This window comes from Geotrypetes seraphini, chromosome 2 (genome assembly GCF_902459505.1).
Source record: "Geotrypetes seraphini chromosome 2, aGeoSer1.1, whole genome shotgun sequence".
Classification (NCBI taxonomy): Eukaryota; Metazoa; Chordata; class Amphibia; order Gymnophiona; family Dermophiidae; genus Geotrypetes; species Geotrypetes seraphini.
This window is the reverse complement of record NC_047085.1, coordinates 187,853,429-187,874,786: the sequence shown is the minus strand read 5'-3', so window position 1 is coordinate 187,874,786 and position 21,358 is coordinate 187,853,429. Positions and strand designations below refer to the sequence as shown.

General features: G+C 40.4%; 1 protein-coding gene across 5 annotated transcripts in view; it reads left to right on the top strand.

The window, feature by feature from the left end:
* Window positions 1–21,358, top strand: part of CDKAL1 (CDK5 regulatory subunit associated protein 1 like 1) — a 1,479,984-nt gene that overhangs the window by 1,383,071 nt on the left and 75,555 nt on the right. For all 5 annotated transcript variants that reach the window (XM_033934562.1, XM_033934560.1, XM_033934561.1 and 2 more), the window contains exons 13-14: window positions 1,246–1,329; window positions 4,237–4,401. In XM_033934562.1, coding sequence (XP_033790453.1) covers window positions 1,246–1,329; window positions 4,237–4,401 — 249 coding nt within the window. The remainder of the gene's footprint in view (window positions 1–1,245; window positions 1,330–4,236; window positions 4,402–21,358) is intronic.

Sequence of the window (21,358 nt, the reverse complement as noted above, 5' to 3'; positions counted from 1 at the left end):
ATTTATTATGCATAATAAAAAAAGCCCAATTTGCATAGAACATACAGATCAGAATCAAGATGTCCTTCCTATGGGCAGGACCTTAGGCACCTGGGCCAGTCAGGCCCTAGGTCATTCCCCGGTGCATCCAACAATGCACCAGGAAGGGGCAGGCCTGCCATTCGGAGGGAGGCGGGCCTGCTGGACGGATGGAGGACCCGTCCGTCCATCGATTAAGGTTAGTGAGGAGGTTCGGGTGGGGGGGGCTCATGTGCTTAGTCAGGGGAAGGGGGTTCGGTAGGAGAGAGGTTGTCTGGCAGGAGGGCTTGGGCTTCCTCCTGCCAGTGAGTGCTGCGGGGGTAATAGCGGAGGGGGGGGGGGTCGGGTTGGCAGGAGAGATTAGGCATCTCTCATGCCGGTAATCATGGGGAGGGCGGTCTCGGGGTTCAGGTCGGCAGGAGAGATTGGGCATCTCTCCTGCCAGGGAGGTTAGAAGGGATCATGGCAGGAGAGATTAGGCATCTCTCTTGCCGCGAGCCTTACCAGTGCGGGGGGAGGGGGAGACACGGCCCGATTCAGAACTTATATTGTTTTGACTTAGTCTAAGTCAGAACGTATAAGTTCTGTCTGGCAACCTGTCAAACCTTTTTGATTATGGCTGCCAGACAACTAAATCTAGGTCGGCCCACCTCCCGCTCTATCCACTCCTCCTAAAATGCCCCTTTTCACTTTAGGTATACAGAGGCAGGGTAAAGGCCTAAGCTGGTTTTAGATACATATAAAACCAGTTTTGATTATCGGTACTTGGACGATCTGGTTTTTTGATCGTCCAAGTACTGACTTAGACCACTTTTTGTAAGTTTTTTTTAAATTATTATGAGCCCCATATTGTATCTGTTGGCCAAAAAACACTTTAGCTAAATGAGATGACGTGATTGTGTGGTAAATAATTTGAATTGTCTTTTGACATCTACAGCATAGATAGGTGCTGGAAATGTAGACCCGGAAAACCCTGGCCTACATTTTCAGTGCCTATCTTTTATGCAGACGCAATTCTCAATATAGGACTTCGTCACATGATTGACATAAAAGCGACCGCTGATATCGATACCCTATAGAGAGTTCAGGCCTTGGTGCTAAAATATTTATCAGTGTTGTTGGCATTTCTTACATTAACTGCTAATAAAAACCCAGAATAACAGTGCATCTGAACAGAATTGTTTTATTGATTTGTCTCTGGTTTTTTTAAATTTTGTATTGTTACAGATTGGTGAGAGACAGCAGGTGTTGGTAACAGAAGAATCCTTCGATTCCCGGTATTATGTTGCTCACAATTGTTTTTATGAGCAGGTAAATTTTAAAATAATATACCATTTTTCTAGTTTGTCAGATTATATAGTGCTTTGTGAATAAACCATATGCTCCTATAATCGTAAACCCCAAAAGGTACTACTACTACTAGTAATCATTTCTATAATGCTACTAGACCAGTGGTCTCAAACTCACAACCCGGGGGCCACATGCGGCCCCCCAGGTACTATTTTGAGGCCCTTGGTATGCTTATCATTATCACAAAAGTAAAATAAAACAGTTTCTTGATCATACAGTATGTCTCTTTAGCTATAAATTACAATATTATTATTACGACTTAGCCAAAAGGAAAGATTTATAAAGAGTTTTACCTCATGCAAAATTGTCATTTCTTTAATAAGACATTAACTATTTTTTTCTGAGGCCCTCCAAGTACCTACAAATCCAAAATGTGGCCCTGCATAGGGTTTGAGATTGAGACCACTGTGCTAGACATATGCAACACTGTATATAAAAACATAGAAGAGAATCCCTGCTCAAAAGAGCTTACAGTCTAGTCAAAACATAAACTGGACAAGAAGGTGCATCAATACACAGTGCTCAAGTGGGGGAATTATGTTGGGAATGATAAAACAGATATTGGTGCTTAGAAGATGGGTTGAAGTTTGGCATTAAAAGCATCTTCAATGAAGTGGGCTTTGAGTCTGGATTTAAATATTGACAGAGACTGAGCTTGACATACTGAGTCAGGCAGTTCCAGGCATATGGTGCAGCAAAGTAGAAAGGATGGAGTCTGGAGTTAGCCATAGAGGAGAAAAGAGTGTCTGGGGGGGAATGTGGTGAGAGATGAAAGGTGACAATTTAACTACAGTAGAGAGGCTAACTTTCTCAAGGTCAAATAAAGAATAGTAAAGATATAAAATAAACACACAACTGCCTTCTGTAATCACTGCCATTCCAAGTAAAAACAAATTTTGTTTTTGTTTGAAAATGGTTTCCACGAAATTGAGATCTTGGTAAAAATGATACACAGCTTATCAACCACTTGCCCAGACCACTCAGTGGCTCCCAAATTACAGAAGTAAAACAGTTGCTTCACAAAACCTGACTTTACTTTTTGCACGAATACTGATACCCTATGGAATTTGCTGCCAAATAAAGTGGTAAAAGCAATTAGCTTAGTGGGGTTTTAAAAATGGTTTAGATAATTTCATAAACAAAAATCCATAAGCCATTATTAAGATGGACTTGGGAAAATCTACTGTTTATTTCTAGGATAAGCTGCATAAAATCTGCTTGTCCCTATTCTAGTTGGCCCAGTTGCCTAAGGCCTCTCCTATGGGCAGGCCTTAGGCACCTGGGCCAATCAGGCCCTAGGCTCCTCCCCAGTGCATCCCACAATGCACCAGGAAGGGGCAGGCCCGCCATTCCGAGGATAGCGGGCCAGCTGGACCAGGAACCCTTCGGGCTGGCCAATGTTAAGATTAGTGGGGGAGGGGTGTACAGGGTGGAGGAGATGTCTGTGGTGTTAGGGAGGTTGTTCGGGAGGGTGTTCAGGGGTTTGCTGGGGTTCATTGGGGGCCATCTTCGTCAGGAGGATTTGGGCTCCTTCCTGCCAGTATTGTCAGGGGATGGACGGGTTCGCGGGGGGCGCTGCGTCTTCAGCAGGAGGGCCTGGACTCCCTCCTGCCAGTATTGTCTGGGGAGGTGGAGGGGGTTCATGGGGGGGCTGCGCCTTCGGCAAGAGGGCCTGGTCTCCCTCCTGCTGGTATTGTCAGGGGTTCGGGGGAGTCGGCAGGAGGGCTTGGGATCCCTCCTGCCGTGATCGCGGGTTCAGGTGGAGGTGCCGGAAGGAGGGCTTGGGATCCCTCCTACCGGCATTGTCGGGGGTTTGGGGGTGCCAGCAGGAGGGCTTGGGATCGCTCCTGCCGGTTCGCGGCCGTTCGGGTGGGGGATCGTGATCATTTGCGGAGGGTAGTGGGCAGGTTGCCAGAGCTGCTGAGCTGATCGCAGCAGCCGCGATCAGCTCAGCGGCCCCTATTCGGATCCTATACCTGTTATAACTTGGTCTAAGTCAAAACATATAAGTTCTGACTGGGCAATCTGGTTAAACCTTTGGTTATACTTGCAGTACGACTAAGTCTAGGTCAGCCCACCTCCTGCCCTTTCCACTCCTCTAAAATTGCCTCTTTTAACTCTAGGTGTTCAGAGGCCGGGTAAAGACCTAAGCTGGTTTTAGATACGTCTAAAACCAGCTTTGATTATCGGTACTTGGATGATCTGTCTTTTTGATCGTCCAAGTACTGATTTAGGCCACTTTTTGAACGTTTTTTTAAATTATGAGCCCCATAGTCTTTTCCCTCCTGTAATTTACATGTAATATTTAAAAAGTTGATAAATCAAGCTATGCTCACAAAGAGAGATTGTTTGAATTAATCAAAGGAATATAATGGAAATAGTGGGGACAATTATTTGATGTTCTCTTAAAGGAGTCATGCAGTATTCCACTCTCCAGTCCATGCATCTTCTCTCCAACTTGAGTCTATGTTTAAATAGGAATGCACATGGTAGATGGATAATGGTGCTATGGAAATGAATCATCTAACCCAGGGGTCTCAAAGTCCCTCTTTGAGAGCCACAATCCAGTCAGGTTTTCAGGATTTCTGCAATGAATATGCATGAGATCTATGTGCATGCACTGCTTTCAATGCATATTCATTGGGGAAATCCTGAAAACCCGACTGGATTGCGGCCCTCAAGGAGGGACTTTGAGATCCCTGATCTAACCCCTCATTTTCTCCTTTCAGAAAACGATGCAGTCTATCAAAAGGATAATGTAAGCAATTTCCAGTCAATCTTATTAAGGAAAACACTAGTGAGTCTTGACTATTTAAAACCTGCATTATCTGAAGTCCATAAATCATAAGAACAATTTTTCTATCTCAGGTTCTTGTGCCAAAAAACTCTGAATTTATGGGCAAAATGGTAGAAGTGGATATTTATGAAGCAGGAAAGCACTTCATGAAGGGTCAGCCCACATCAAATTCCAGAGTATACACCCCATCTGTCACCAAGCCACTAGCACAAGGTGAAGTTTCTGGCTTAACAGAGGTGAGTGAAAGACATGTTGGGTTTGTTTGTTTTTTTTCACTAATGTAATAGCACCTGTTCAAACCCAAACTATATTATATTTTGAAAATCAATAGAGATGTCCTAATATTTGATTATGTATGAATGGGATAGCCTAGTGTTTAGAGCAGTAAATGAGAACCAGGGAAGCCAGGGTTTAAATCCCACTGGTACTTCTTAGGAAATAGGGAAAGTCGCCTAACCCTCCAATGTCACAGGTATGAATTTAGGGCTCTGTTTACTAACATGCGTTAATTTGAATTCAGCACACAGTTAGTAAATATCTCCAATCTGAGTAAAGTTTAACCCCCTGATATTCAGACCATGGGAGATAACTGTCTGTCTCTAGCTATCCACGGCAATCCCGGATATTCAATGCCATGGCTGTATCTAGCCATTGACATTGAATATCCAGGTCAAAGTTCACCAACAAAGGCTTAGCCGGCCAAGCAGAGCAGAGAATGATAGACCTACTTTTAGGCCGGTCTATGTAGCCGCTAGCCTTAGTCGGCCAGCCGCTGAATATTAGCAGTGACTAGCTATGTCACACGACATAACTGGTCATTGGCCAATCCGGAGAGTGGGATATTCAGCAGGAAATAGCCAGCTGTCTCGTACTGAATATCAGTGGATAGCCAGCTAAGTGGTATTTAGCCGGCCAGGAGCCATTCCCGGCTGGCTAAATACTGCTGAATATCAGGCCTTAAGTTTATTAAAAAATTTATATAACATAAAGCCTTAGCCGATTGTGGTGGTTTGCAATCAATAAAGAAAAGGAATGCCAATAATCCAATAGGAAAGAAATTACCACATACATTCCAGGAGACAATCATAAAAACTTAAAAGTGCCTATGGGTAAACCCTCCACCCCCCAACTATTCCAAGTCCCAAATTCCAAACATCTTGATTTTAAAAAGTATGTTTTTAACAGGACCTTAAATATTTTTAAAGAGGATTTAGCACTTATTGCAATAGAAAATCTATATTATAATGAATGCACTAGCTGAAAAAAATGTGCTCTCCCTGTTTGGAGTGGATATAATCATACTCTGCTCCATCAATATTCTTAGTGTTCTATTATGGTCAAATGGTATATCCAGTGCCGCTAAGTAAGATGGAATATGATCATAAAAAGCTCTATGGTCAAGTATCAATAGTTTAAATCTAATCATAGGGTATTTGAAACAAGGAAAATGTATAAAGGTATAATACGATCCCACCTATGACCTTTACCCAACAAATGTATTAGAGTATTCTGTAAAGTTTACAGACATTTCGAACTGGGTTCTGAAATCCTTGCATTTCTTCCTACAAAACCAGTCCCATCCCTACTTGTCTTAGATCACCCTGGTACAAGGTGATCTTCATCTCCTCCAAATAAAAATCAAATTTGCCGTGCCAAAAGAATCTGGCATAAGACACATGTATGTATTGATCTACAATTTTGTAGAGAGCTCCACTGTACTTAGCGAATGCACCTGATGAATCTATTCATCAAACAGCACTGTATTTTTATAATATATATCTAATTGTGAGGATCAAGCTGCTCAAAAGTGTATAATTTAGTACACTTCCCTTAGATTCCTCACAGTAAGTATGGTATCGCCAGACCCTCAGAAGTACCACCTAGGACTCAATTGTTTTCATAGTCCCAGGCTTTATGTACCACTTCTTCACTAGGTCATATTATAATTTTTGTAAATATTTTAAATATTTTAAACCGCTTAGCGTGCTTCTTTTATTATTTTATAAGTACTTAGCTTTATGTAGTCTTCATTTACTTTCGGGGACATTGGGGCCAACATGTTTCACCCGATGGTGTTTTCAAGGTCAGTCATCCGTAATAAAAGTAGAAAGAATGTCCTTATTTATACTAACAAAAATACCCATTCGCATGCACAACGCTAAGATCTTACCAAGAAAGCAAGCAACAGTAAATTTATCCCATCTGTTACAAACCATCCCCTTTGTTAGTTTAGCACCACTGATAACAAAACACTACGTCTGTTATAAAATGGCTGTGGTGTCTTTCTTTCTCCTTTTAAACACCCGTCCATGCCGATCAGCTGGCGCTGACGTCATTCCAGCCCACATCAGCATGAAAGGCATGGACTAATCCCTTAAAGTGAATTTCCCTATTTTTAAATATTACTTTTAAGCACTACTGATTAATATGATTAACAGAAATACCTCCCCAGCTAGAGCCCCTTACACAAGAGTGGCCCATTCTAATTCAATATTTAATCCTTTAGACATAACTGTATTTAAGCAATAAATCCATCTCTGCTCAATAAAATTCAATTTTTCTTCCCAATTATCTCCCTCCCTCCCTTCTTCTAGATTTTCTATTATCCTCCATCGTATTTGTTCAACAGCGTGCTTGTTTTGGATCCAGTGTTGGACCAACAGTGCCTGAAGAGCCCCTGTAACTATCTGGTGGGGGAGGGAATAGAAAGTGGGAATTGTTGAGCATGGGTGTCTGAGTGAGAGGGAAAGAGAGATGGTGCTTATGGGGAAATGAAAAAAGAGGAGAATTGTTGGGTATAGGAAGGGAGAGAGGAATATTGGACATGGTGGGAGAGGCATGAGGTACAGATGCTTTGGGAAGAGAGAGATGAGAGGGAGAAATGTTGGATGTGGTGATGGAGCGGTGGGACAAATGAAAAGTGAAAATGTAAACCTCCTATCTTATCTTTATATTTAAACTACAGTACTTTATTTTGCGGTCTGCTTCTTTAATGTTTAATGTTTTTATAGACTGTACTGTACAGGATCCGAGTTACATACAAATTCAACTTAAGAATGGTTTAAAAAATGGAACTCATTTTTAACTTGGGGGACTGTCTGTGTACATGGATTACCCTTATTCTATTTATTTATTTAGTTTTATATCCCATCCTCCCAGGAAAGCTCAGAAAGGGTTACAAGTATACAATATAACACACATAAATTCTAGGAATGCCCCCAATCTGTCCAAGTTAGTCGTATGGCTGTGTCCCCTTTTTGGATCCACATATAAATTTTACGTGCTTAAAAATGTGTGCATAAATTATAATTAATGCCAATTAATGCTGATTATTAGCACCCAATTATCATCACTAATTGGCTTATTATTTCATTAACATAAGAGTTGCCGCTGCTGGGTCAGACCAGTGGTCCATCGTGCCCAGCAGTCAGCTCACACAGCGGCCCTTAGGTCAAAGACCAGTGCCCTATTTGAGTCTAGCCTTACCTGCGTACGTTTTGGTTCAGCAGGAACTTGTCTAGCCTTGTCTTGAATCCCTTAAGGGTGCTTTCCCCTATAACAGCCTCCGGAAGAGCATTCCAGATTTCTACTACTCTCTGGGTGAAGAAGAACTTCCTTACGTTTATACGGAATCTATCCCCTTTTAACTTTAGAGAGTGCTCTCTCATTCTCTCCACCTTGGAGAGGGTGAACAATCTCTCTTTCTCTACTAAGTCTATTTCCTTTATTAGCTTGAATGTTTTGATCATGTCCCCTCTCAGTCTCCTCTTTTCAAGGGAGAAGAGGCCCAGTTTCTCTAGCCTCTCGCTGTATGGCAACTCCTCCAGCCCCTTAACCATTTTTGTCGCTTTTCTCTGGACCCTTTCAAGTAGTACTATGTCCTTTTTCATGTATGGCAACCAGTGCTGGACGCAGTATTCTAGGTGGCAGTGCACCATGGCCCGGTACAGCGTCATGATAACCTTCTCCAATCTGTTTGTGATCACCTTCGTAATCATTCCTAGCATTCTGTTCACCCTTTTCGCCACCGCTGCCATGCATTGCACAGACGGCTTCATTGACTTGTCTACAAGTACTCCCAAGTCTCTTTCCTGGAGGAGTACCGAACATCCTGTATTCGTGTATAAGATTTTTGTTACTGACATACATCACTTTGCACTTATCCACGTTGAACCTCATTTGCAATTTCACGGCCCATTAAATTGCGCATGGAAATTGAGCACATGCCCAAATTCCTACATGCAATTTTTAGTGCTATATATAGAATTAAGCCACCAATGTTTTTCATGCACACATGGGCTAGCAAAAATTAGAGAGAATATTGTATGTGTATGGGTGAGATAGATGAATGATTTATATTTATCCTGGGACTTCATAATCACTTTGAAAGCAATGTTTTGCTATGGTTTCAGAGCTATCCAGTAGAATTCAAGCACACCTTCAGTCAAAACATCTATAAGGATATTCTCAGTCTTTCAGTCATTTTATTAACAGAACAAGTTATGAAGAAGCAGGGATTCAACTTGGGGTACTAGAAATTTTAAGACCCATCTGCAATTCAGTGCTTTGCTTATGCAATCCAGGCTGATAGGGTGAGAAGGCGGGGCCTGCACTGGCAATTATCAAGTGACACTGGAAGTCAGCAGTACATGAGGCAAAGAAAATAAAATTATGTCGCATCAGGGTCACAGAAAAATTTTCTGCTGTAAAATGGGGTCGCAGATGGAAACATTTGGTCAGCAGTACAACCATTCCATCCTAATTTTGGCCTGACTTTCAATCTCTTAGTGTCTTATGATATACTAATGTTGGCATGATGTGGGAAAGAGGTGGATTTCTTTGGGGATACGTTACAGTGCTGGATTCAATGTCACTCTGTAGCCAAAGGGCTTGGTAAAAAAAAAATAAAAAACTACCACCTTATTCTTAAGAACTCTAGGAGGAAACTTTCTAGAACAAAGCAAATGATGAAGCAAGCATTAGCAGTGAATTAAAAAGAATAAGATAATCTCCAGCATACCCTAGCCGAGGACTGAGGGTCATTTCTGTTATAGTAAGTGCACAATTAACCCCATTTGGAGATATTACTCTGAATGAAACCAACACCATTGGCAACAAAACTGATTGCTTATAAAAGCAACAATGAGTACTCTGTTTTATGGTTTGGTTTGGTTTGTTCTCTTTTTATGCTCATCTATAATTTACTGAAAAACAACAGAAAATAACATTCCCTTAGACCAAAGCTTGTTGAAACTATTCTGAAATTACATGGCTGAATAAACTGTCAGTTATCTCTCTTCCATATGTTAAACTATTGTTACATTTCTTGGTGGAGCTCCCAACATTTGTAATACAGAAAAGGACATCAAATGATGCTTGGAAATGTGATACACATTTTCATTTCACACTCCATCAGCTTTTACAACTATAGCTCATTGAAATGTTAAGAAAGAGCCTGGCAAACAGCCATGTTTAGCAAGGAATTTACTAGAGGGTCAGGTTACACTTTAAAAAATGTTCCTTGGCACTGGCCCAATGGCACTGTATTATTGCTGTCCACTGCCATGTGAAGAACCTGGGTTTGATTCCAACATCAAATCTACTCCTCAAGCAGCATCAATGTACAGAATCCCTGGGAAATGGGAAAGCATCATAATCATTTTGCAATGGCCACATTTAGGGCATGTGGTTTCAGTATTCTGATAGAAGCCTTGGAACGTGGTCCTTGGCTGAGAACTGTTAGTAAGATGACTGGACGATAAAGGGGGGAGGGGATATAAAATACAGGCGAATCCCATGATATGTTTAAATGAAGGCTCATGGTAGCAAATCCAAGGTTTGGCTTTGATTGACTGGAAGCTCAAAGGACCAGGAAGAAACTTTCAAGCTTCTCCAAAAAGGGTCTTTGCATATGACTATCATTTTCTGAAATTTCAATGAATTAGTAAGAATGTCAAACCACTTAATTTTCTATAAATCATATAGTTGTATATTTTTGTCCTGATTTATTTGTATTTAATTATATTTTACAGAATTGCACTGTGAGGTTGATTTTTTTTTTTAAAGTTATATTATAGTAGAAAGACAGTAGACAGCATGCTCCATTATTAGATATTATTTAGGTTCCATGAAACATGTTTACTATTCTTAGAAATGAGATGAGCAAAGTTATGGATACCTGCCTTTATACGGTTTGAAATTCAAGATTTTATCTTTCAGAAGAAAGTCAGTTTATTTTTACTTATTTTGGATCTATCTCTTGCCTATCCACTGGTAACTCAAGGCACACCTCAATGTTCCCTCTAAACTGTGCGGAAGTCCTCCAACTTCATTGCTGCCAGTAGGGGTTGGTGCTTCAGTATTGTATTTTCAATCGCTAAGGACAGGCAAGTTCCCTGGAGCCCTACAGAATTTGAATGTCCCTCACTATTGAAAATATGATACTGAACAGCACTCCATGTTGGCAGGATTGAAAGTAGAAGACTCCCACATAGGTTAGAGAAAACATTGCACCTGATCCCAGATGGTATACTATCTAAAGGCTCTATTTATTAACATGTGTTAATAGGTCAACATGTCTTAATGCACATTAAACTACACAAGTCTAATTATTCTCAATAGTGCCAACTGGCTTTCCTCTATTGGCAGGCTTGTTACATCTAGACAATTGAATAAACATGTTTACTATTCTAGATTACTTCATTTAATAGATCCTAATAAATTGACATTGTTTCTTGCATACCTACTTTAGACTAGGACAGAGATTAGACAAAATAGCCCCATTGCAAAAGAAACATAAGATATCTAACATAGTAACATAGTAGATGACGGCAGATAAAGACCTGAATGGTCCATCCAGTCTGCCCAACCTGATTCAATTTAAATTTTTAATTTTTTTTCTTCTTAGCTATTTCTGGGCAAGAATCCAAAGCTCTACCTGTTACTGTGCTTGGGTTCCAACTGCTAAAGTCTCCATCAAAGCTCACTCCAGCCATTGAAGCCCTCCCCAGCCCATCCTCAACCAAAAGGCCATATACAAGTCTGCCCAGTACTGGCCTTAGTTCAATATTTACTATTATTTTCTGATTCTAGATCCTCTGTGTTCATCCCATGCTTCTTTGAACTCCGTCACCGTTTTCTTCTCCAACATCTCCAGCACATTCCAGACATCCACCACCCTCTCTGTAAAGTAGAATTTCCTAACATTGCTCTTGAATCTACCACTCCTCAATCTCAAATTATGTCCTCTGGTTTTACCATTTTCCTTTCTCTGGAAAAGATTTTGTTCTATGTTAATACCGTTCAAATATTTGAACATCTGAATCATATCTCCCCTGTCCCTCCTTTCCTCTAGGGCAGGGGTAGGCAATTCTGGTCCTCGAGAGCCGGAGCCAGGTTAGGTTTTCAGGATATCCACAATGAATATGGATTTGCATGCATTGCCTCCTTGAGATGCAATATTTCATGCATATTTATTGTGGATATCCTGAAAACCTGACCTGGCTCCGGCTCTCGAGGACTGGAATTGCCTACCCGTGCTCTAGGGTATACATATTCAGGGCTTCCAGTCTCTCCTCATACGTCTTTTGGTACAAACCTCCTATCATTTTTGGACTGCTTCAAGTCTTCTTACATCCTTCTCCAGATGCGATCTCCAAAACTGAACACAATACTCCAAGTGGGGCCTCACCAATAACCTGTACAGGGGCATCAACACCTTCTTCCTTCTATTGGCTATGCCTTTCTTTATACATGTGGTTAATACTCCATTTGATATCATATTAGTCTTGAATTAGTGAAGAGGCAGGTGAAACGTGCTGAGTACTTCTGGTGTAAACAATGGTCCCAAGTACTTAAATTCCAATGTAAGGAAATGCAAAAATACTACTGGGCTCACTTTTAAAGCACTCAGACTTAAAAAGGTTCCATAGGTTACTATGGGGCTTGTTTTCAAATGAGAAAAATGTCCAAAAATAACATAGAGTGGCATTTGGATGTTTTATGTGCTATAATGTCCAAATTGCCATTTTTGAAACACATTTTAGAAGTTTTCTATGCTGTTTGACTGCAGTGCATCTAAATCTCAAGCCCTGTGTTGGAGGCATGTTTTGATGGGATTAGGGTGGATAAAAAAGGTTAGGGCTCTTCAGCTTGGAAAAGAGACAGCTGAGGGGAGATATGATTGAAGTCTACAAAATCCTGAGTGGATTGATTTTTCACTCCATCAAAAATTACAAAGACTAGGGGACACTCAATGAAGTTACAGGGAAATACTTTTAAAATCAATAGGAGGAAATATTTTTCCATTTAGAGAATAGTTAAGCTTTGGAATGCATTACTAGGGGAATTGGGGTAAGAAAGAAACTAAGAGGAAGATGGAGCATTGTGAAGCTGACTTTATTTGGGGGGGGAGCAGAAGGGTGTATATGAAATCACTGGGAAGTATAAAGAGGGGTTGCTAGTAGTGGGAGAGAGAAGATAAATGGAAAATGAAGTAAGGAGTTCACTGGAAAGAAAAGGGAAAAATAGAAGAAAAACAGGAAGTTAGAAGAATGAAAAGTGAAAGATCAGAATAAAGATGGCGATGAAGGAAAGTGAGAGAGACAAGAGAAATATTTAGAGAAATGACATGAAGATAGTGTAGGTAAGGGGAGGGAGAAATGAGAAAATACACACGGGAAGAGGATTAGGAAAGGATCAATAAGCTGAAAATGGAGAACAGACTTAAACTAACAAATGACAGAGTACCTGAGTGTAAACCGCTTAGATCAGGAGTGCCCAAAAGGTCAATCGCAATTAATCAGTAGATCACAAGGGGCAACGCGAGTCAATCGCGGAGCCCATCTCAGACTCCACGATAGACTCTTGTTGCCTTTGCGTTCTCCCTGCTTCCCCGACACCACAAAAGCCAGACGCGTGTAGCCACTGCACAAGCACCGAGCCCACAAGCCTTCCCCCCCCCCCCCAGTCAATTCTGACATTGGAGAGGAAGTTCCGGGCCAGCCAATCGCTGGCCCGGAATTTCCTCTCTGACATTAGAATTGACGTTGGGGGATGGGGGTGGGGGGGAGTAGGCTTGTGGGCTCGGCGCTTGTGCAGTGACTACAAGTGCCTGGCTTTTGAGGCATCTGGGAAGCAGGGAGAAATTGGCAGCAGTGGCTTGAGGGAAAGAGAGAGAGAAAGAAAGACAGAAGAAAGAAAGAAAGAAAGGGGGCAGGGAGAGAGAAAGAAAGAAAAGAGGGGCAGGGAGAAAGACAGACAGACTGAAAGAAAGAAGGGGGCAGGGAGAGAGGAAGAAAAAGTTGGACTCATGGAGAGGCAGAGAGAGATGTTGGTTGGGGAATGGAATGTGGTCTGGAGGAGAGGAAGCATGCAGGAGGCAGAAAGAAGAGAAGAAATATTATATGCACAGTTAGAAAGAAGTGCAACCAGAGACTCATGAAATCACCAGACAACAAAAGTAGGAAAAATGATTTTATTTTCAATTTAGTGATCAAAATGTGCCCGTTTTTAGAATTTATATCTGTTGTTTATATTTTGCACTATGGCCCCCTTTTACTAAACCGCAATAGCGGTTTTTAGCGCAGGGAACCTATGAGTGTTGGGAGCAGCACAGGGCATTCAGTGCAGCTCCCTGCGCTAAAAAACGCTATTGCGGTTTAGTAAAAGGGGAGGAGGTTATTTGTCTATTTTTGTATAGTTGTTACTGAAGTGACATTGCATATTTTAAAGTCATCTGCCTTGACCTCTTTGAAAAAAACCTGAATATAAATTATAATTAACATTTTCTTTGCTTATAGTGTGCTTTGTGTTTTTTAAAATTTTATGGTTGGTAGATCATTTTGACTTGGTCATTTTAAAAGTAGTTCGCAAGCCAAAAAAGTGTGGGCACCCCTAGCTTAGACAATTAATAAGCGGTATATAAATAACTAAAATAAATAATGAGAGCACACAGCTGTAAAAAAAAAAAGCAACATTCTCTTAATCAGATTGTGATTTATATTCATAATGAAGATTGATTATACTATATTAGATGCCAGCATTTTAAATGCTGAGGTATTCTTGGTGGTTCACTTTACTCCATTATTTAGCAAATGTTTATTGCTGGCTTCAGGGAGGGGAAGTGTGGGCATACTTTTACATTCTGTCTTTCCCATGCCTCCCCTTCTGCATGCAAGGTTAGCTTTTTCAGGTTTCTGTTTTGTTTTTCTTGGGGGTAGGGTGCATTTTTCTGTTTTATAATTTATGGTCAGCTGTTTTTTATTTTTATTTATTATAGGAGAAGCAATGGAGTTATGGGGCCTGGTGTACTAATTTAAGTGTTACCTTTTCATAGATGAGTTTTTGCTGTTTTCAGTCATAGAAACATGATGGCAGATAGAGGCCAAATGACCCATCCAGTCTGCCCATCTGCAGTAACCATTATCTCTTCCTGTCTAAGAAATCCCACATGCCTATTCCAGGCTTTCTTGAATTCAGACACAGTCTCTGTCTCCACCACCTCTTCTGGGAGACTGTTCCATGCATCTACCACTCTTTTTGTAAAAAAGTATTTCCTTAGATTACTCCTTACAAGACCGGAGCCTATGACCTCTTAACTTCATCCTATGCCTTCTCATTCCAGAACTTCCTTTCAAATGAAAGAGACTCAACTCATGTGCATTTACATCATGTAGGGATTTAAACGTCTCTATCATATCTCCCCTCTCCCGCCTTTCCTCCAAGGTATACAGATTGAGATCTTTAAGTCTGTCCCCATATGCCTTATGACAAAGACCATGCACCATTTTAGTAGCCTTCCTCTGTACCGACTCTATCTTGTTTATATCTTTTTTGAAGGTGCGGCCTCCAGAATTGTACACAATATTTCAAATGAGGTCTCACCAGAGTCTTAAATAGGGGCATCAACACCTCCTTTTTTCTACTGGCCATACCTCTTCCTATGCACCCTAGCATCCTTTCTAGCTTTCACTGTCACCTTCTCAACCTATTTGGCCACTTTAAGATCATCACATACAGTCACTCTCAAGTCCTGCTCTTCTGTCATGCACATCAATTCTTCACCCTCTAAACTATACCGCTCTCTCTGGTGTTTGAAGCCCAAATGCATGACCTTACGTTTCTCAGCATTAAATTTTAGCTGCCAGATTTCAGACCATTCTTCAAGCTTCGCCAGGTCTTTCTTCATGTTATTTACACCATCCTAGGGGTCTACTCTATTGCAGATTTTGGCTGGTGGACGTGAGGATCACCTGGTTACTTGCCTGCTTGGTAGATCAAATTGGAGGGGGGGGAGTTGTGCTACATGTTAAAGAGAGAATTGAATCAAATAAAATAAACATTCAGCATGATATAGATAGCAGTGTGGAATCCATATGGATAGAAATTCCATGTGTGAAGGGAAGGAATATGAAGGTAGGGTTATACTACTGTCCCCAGGACAAAATGAGCAGACAGAAGAAGTAATGTTTTCAGAGATTAGGAAATCTGGGGAACTGGGCAGCAGTTTTATAATGCCAGAAGTTTGTTTTCAATGTGGTTTGTGGTCTGTGATGCAGGAAGATTCAACCCCTGATGCAGCATAGTGAAACGTCAATTTCACCGTTGGGTGACTCTGGCTGTAGCATTCGGGTGTGACAGCACACCGTGGAGGTGTTGTAAGGAGCCTGGACATTAATTTGCAGCTAAGTTAGATCTTTCCCTGCTCACACTGTTTTGGAAAGTACTTGAGAGTTTATAATGTGCAGCTGTTTTCACAAACATTTATATTTTTTGGTGTGCCATTTTTCTTTTTTTTCTTTTTTTCTTTTTCTAAGGATGGTCTCTCTGGGAATGTAATGTGCCTTTATTACACCCCACCTTCCATATTAGCCACACCTGTGAAAGTGATTTTCTTTCTTTCTTTTTGTTATAAGTGGAGTTTTTTTTACCATTCTTTTTGTGAGTTGTTTTTATGGCATTGCAGTACTTAAAGGGTACCCCCTGGTTTTCCTATAGGACATAGTTCTCGTTTGATATTGATTTCAATTACCCCAACATTGACTGGTTTAATGTTACATCAGGGAGTGCTAGGGAGGTAAAATTCCTAGATGTCATAAATGACAAGAGGGGGAGATATTTTAGATTCAATCCTTAGTGGAATGCAAGGCATAGTACAGGTATTAACTGTGTTGGGTCCACTTGGAAATAGTGATCATAACTTGATCAAATTTGAGCTGATACATTGCAAAAGAAATCTGCTATAGAGGCATTTAATTTTTGAAAGGGAAAATATAATAAAATGAGGAAAATGGTTAAAAAGAAGCTAAAAGGATCAATTACAAAGGTTAGAACTATAAATCTGGCATGGATGTTATTTAAAAATGCCATCATGGAAGCCCAGACCAGATGTTTCCCACGTATTAGCAAAGGTGGAAACAAGAACCGGCATGGTTAAAAAGTGAAATGAAAGAGGTTATTAGAGCCAAAAAAACATCCTTTGAAGAATGGAAAAAGGATCTGAATGAAAAAAATAAGAAGCGACTGGCAAGTTAGATGCAAAGCATTGATAAAGAAAGCTGAGAAAGAATTTGAAGAGAAACTTGCCAAAGACGCAAAATCTCATAACAGTTTCTTTAGGTACATCAGAAGCAGAAAACCAGTGAGGGAATTCATGGGACCTTTGGATCAAGGAGCAAAAGGGGCACTCAGGGAGGATAAGGCCATAGCAGACAGATTGAATGAATTCTTTGCTTCGGTCTTTTCAGAAGAAGATGTAAGAGATCTACCAGAACTGGAAATGGTATTCAAGGGTGATGATGTGGAGGAACTGAAAGAAATCTCTGTGAATCTGGAAGATGAACTAAGCCAAATCGACAAGTTAAAAAGTGATAAATCACCTGGACCAGATGGCATATATCCCAGGGTACTAAAGGAACTCAAATATGAAATTACTGACCTGCTGTTAGTGAGCTGTAACCTATCGCTAAAATCATCTGTAGTACCTGGAAGGTGGGCAATGTTATGCCAAATTTTTAAAAGGGTTCCAGAAGAAATCCAGGAAAATACAGACCAGTAAGCCCGACTTCAGTACCAAGCAAAATGGTGGACACAATTATAAAAAATAAAATTGTGGAACACATAGACAAACATGATTTAATGAGACAGAGGCAGCATGGGTTCAGTCAAGGGAGATTTTGCTTCACCAATTTGCTTGACTTCTTTGAAGGTGTAAATATACTTGTGGATAAAGGTGAGCCAGTTGATATAGTGTATCTAGATTTTCAAAAAGCTTTTGACAAAGTTCCTCATGAGAGGCTCCTGAGAAAATTAAAGAGGCATGGGATAAGAGGCAAAGTTCAGTTGTGGATTAGGAATTGGTTATCAGATAGAAAACAGAGGGTGGGGTTTAATGGAATGCCGCAGGGATCTGTACTGGAACTGGTGCTATTTAACTTATTTATAAATGATCTGGAAATTGGAAAGATGAGTAAGATGATTAAATTTGCATGTGACACTAAACTGTTCAAAGTTGTTAAAAGAAAAAACTACACTAATGGTGTATAAGATGCCAAGTCTTTAATGAACAAACATAAAAATAATCATGAATGTAATCATAAAACGGTTTGTGTCCACAAAGGTTGATGGATAACAACTGGAAATAACGGCATGATGAGCAGCTAAGCAAACTATGAAAACTCCTTTTGTCGTTTTGGTTCCTGCACCACGTAGGAGTTTTCATAGTTTGTTTAGCTGCTTATCACACGGTTATTTCCAGTTGTTATCCATAAGGTTTTCCTATATATGATACACGTTTGGACCCCTGAGGAAGGAGTGTTTCTTAGAAACACGGACCGTGTCGGGTCCAGGTTCATAAACCTTTGTGGATACAAACTGTTTTATGATTACAGTCATGATTATTTTTGTTTGTTCATTAAAGACTTGGCATCTTGTACACCATTTCTCCAGTTTTTTCTTTTATTCTTTGATTTGATATATCACTGCAGTTCTATTGGATTTTTTGTTTTATTTGCCAAAGTTGTTAAAATGCATGCAGATTGTGAAAAATTGGAAGATTGAGCATCCAAGTGGCAGACGAAATTTAATGTGGACAAATACAAAGTGATGCATATTGGGAATAATAACCCAAATCACAGTTACCGTATGCTAGAGTCCACATTGGGGGGTTAGCACCCAAGAAAGAGATCTGGGTGTCATTGTAGATAATACGATTAAACCTTCTGCTCAATGTGTAGTGGCAGCCAAAAAAGCAAACAAGATGCTAGAAATTATTAAAAAAGGGATGGTTAAGAAGACTAAATATATTATAATGCCTCTGTATCGCTCCATGGTGCGACCTTGCCTGGAGTATTGCATTCAATTTTGGTCTCCTTATCTCAAAAAAAAATATAGCGGCACTAGAAAAGGTTGAAAGAAGAGCGACCAAGTTGATAAAGGGGATGGGACGCCTCTCATATGAGGAAAGACTAAAAAGGTTAGAGTTCTTTAGCTTGGAAAAAAGAAGGCTATGATTAAAGTCTACAAAATCTTGAGTGGAGTAGAACGGGTACAAGTGGATTGATTTTTCACTCTGTCAAAAATTACAAAGATTAGGGGACACTCGAAACTGCAGGGAAATACTTTTAAAACCAATAGGAGGAAATATTTTTTCACTCAGTGAATTGTTAAGCTCTGGAACGCGTTGCCAGAGGTTGTGGTAAAAGCAGATAGTGTAGCTGGTTTTAAAAAAGGTTTGGACAGATTCCTGGAGGAAAAGTCCATAGTCTGTTGGTAAGACATGGGGGAAGCCTCTGCTTGCCCTGGATCAGTAGCATGGAATATTGCTACTCTTTGGATTTTGGCCAGGTACTAGTGACCTGGATTGGCCACCGTGAGAATGGGCTACTGGGCTCGATGGACCATTGGTCTGACCCAGTAAGGCTATTCTTACGTTCTTATGGTATCATCCGCAAAGAAGCAAATCTCCAACAGCCCTCCTAATAGTTTTCACAATCACAACCTAATGGTCATACCCCTTCAGTCACACACCTGTAGCAGCACACCACAAGGGGAATGATCTTATATAGGCAGATGTTGTCAGCAGACAATGGCATTGAAAAGGGGACAGTTCACTTTCTCAAAAGGCCCAGCTTTCCTCTTCATCTGAGTAGAACCCCAGCTCTGATCAGTACACCAGTCAACAACAGGTAACATTCTCTAGATCTCAACTCTCAGTACCCCTTCTGTTCCCCAAGCCTCCATTTCATAAACCGCTGATATTTAAGGCATTATTAATTGAGAGCCAAGTCTGAAAGTAAATGAAAACTGTTCATGTGGCTCAGAGAGAGCTTAATAATTCCGTTAAAACAGTAGAAACTTGATCTAATTTCAAACAGATCAGCAAAGAGTGGTAGAAAGAAATGAATCCTTCACCTTTCCTAATCCTCAAGAGAAATTAGATCCAGTCCAGGAGAGAACTGCTAAGTGTGTTCAGAGTGTTAACAGATAGCTATGTTTTATTTTTCTTGAAGGCTGAAATGTGGACTCAGCATACATATGTTTGAAATCATGGTATTGAAATGGACAAACACCGAAAGTACTAATAAATATTGTCCATAGGGCTGCCTATCTATCTTGCAGCTTGATGAAGTAAGCTGCTCGTTTGAAAGCAAAGTGTAGCTTACAGAATCAAAAATGTCATCTGGATTTAATATTTTGCTCCCATGTTTGATTGTTTTTCCTGGTACTAGTGAAGAGCATATTACACAGGCTTGAATTTTTCATGCATGCCTGTATTCCATGTTGGCCAGCTTTAAAAAAAAATTTCCAGATAGGGAGACTGTTCCAGTTTTAAACCGTACTCCTATTTTCCTTTATTGCATCTTCTCAGTTTCGATATAAAGAAACATATTGGGTTGCAGAGAGATTGTATATTGCAGTGCATACACATAAATGTATTCATTTGTTTTGGGTAAAATTTATTATTATCTTTTTGAAGAAATGCACCTGACATAAGCAATTTATAATTAAAGTGATAGTACAGCCATAATAAGATGCTAAAATATCGGCATAATACACAATTAGAAAAATAAAGTAAACTTGGAAATAGACAAACTAACTTACAGTAATACAATAATGTAATAATGTCGGCACAATACATATTCAAACAATGCAATAAAACATTCAGAATAACAGTACAAATTTTAACGTTTATACAAAATTCATGGTTTTAAGTCAGTAGCCACCCAGACATTTCCCTCTGGATGGATCCCACCTACCAATTGCCACCAGGAAAATTACCACCTAGGTCAATTCGTCTATAACCAGTTCCCACCCGCTCATGATGGAAAGTTCCCCTCCATAACATTTACACGACCAGTCATACATAAAACATACTTGTAAGGAAAAACAATATCTCCATTAAAGCAATAGATAATGCCATAAAACCAGTTGTATAAAAATTGAAGCCATTTTATGAAAATTTGACAAAGATACTAAAAATACTGGATAATAAGGTGAAGGGATAATCGCACGTGAGACACCAGCGTGCCGACAATCCAGCGCTGACAATTCAGCGCAAGACAGAAGCGCGCTGCCAAAAGCTGCCGAAAAACTTATTTTTTAAGAGCTCTGACGGGGGGTGTGGGGAGAACTTTAATGCATAGATTTCGCGCTGCCTTTGGGGGTGTGCAACCCCCCACATTATAGACAAAACGGAACTTTTCCTGAAAAAAATCAGAAACTGTTCCATTTTCTCTATAATGTGGGGGGTTGCACCCCCCCACACACTCTCCCCCCAACGGCAGCGCAAAATCTATGCATTAAAGTGGGGGGGGGGTTCCCCCCCCACACCCCCTGTTGGAGCTCTTAAAAAATAAGTTTTTGGGCGGCGCGCTTCTGTCTTGCACTCAATTGTCAGCACTGGATTGTCGGCGCTGGTGTCTTGTGCGCCACTGACTATGAACCGGATAATAAAGCTTTCCAAACTGATGTTAGGTAGATTTAAAGTAAACAGCCAGCACTTGTCATATTTTTGAAAGTCTATTTAGGAACAGGAAAAAACAGGTTTCCAAAGGGAGCATGTAATGCACCCCAAACAACAATTCATGTATTTATTAGTGTAACTAATACAGGGGTCCTTTTACTAAGACACGCTAGCCAATTTAGCATGTGCAAAATGCTAACGCATCCATTATATTCTATGGACGCGTTAGC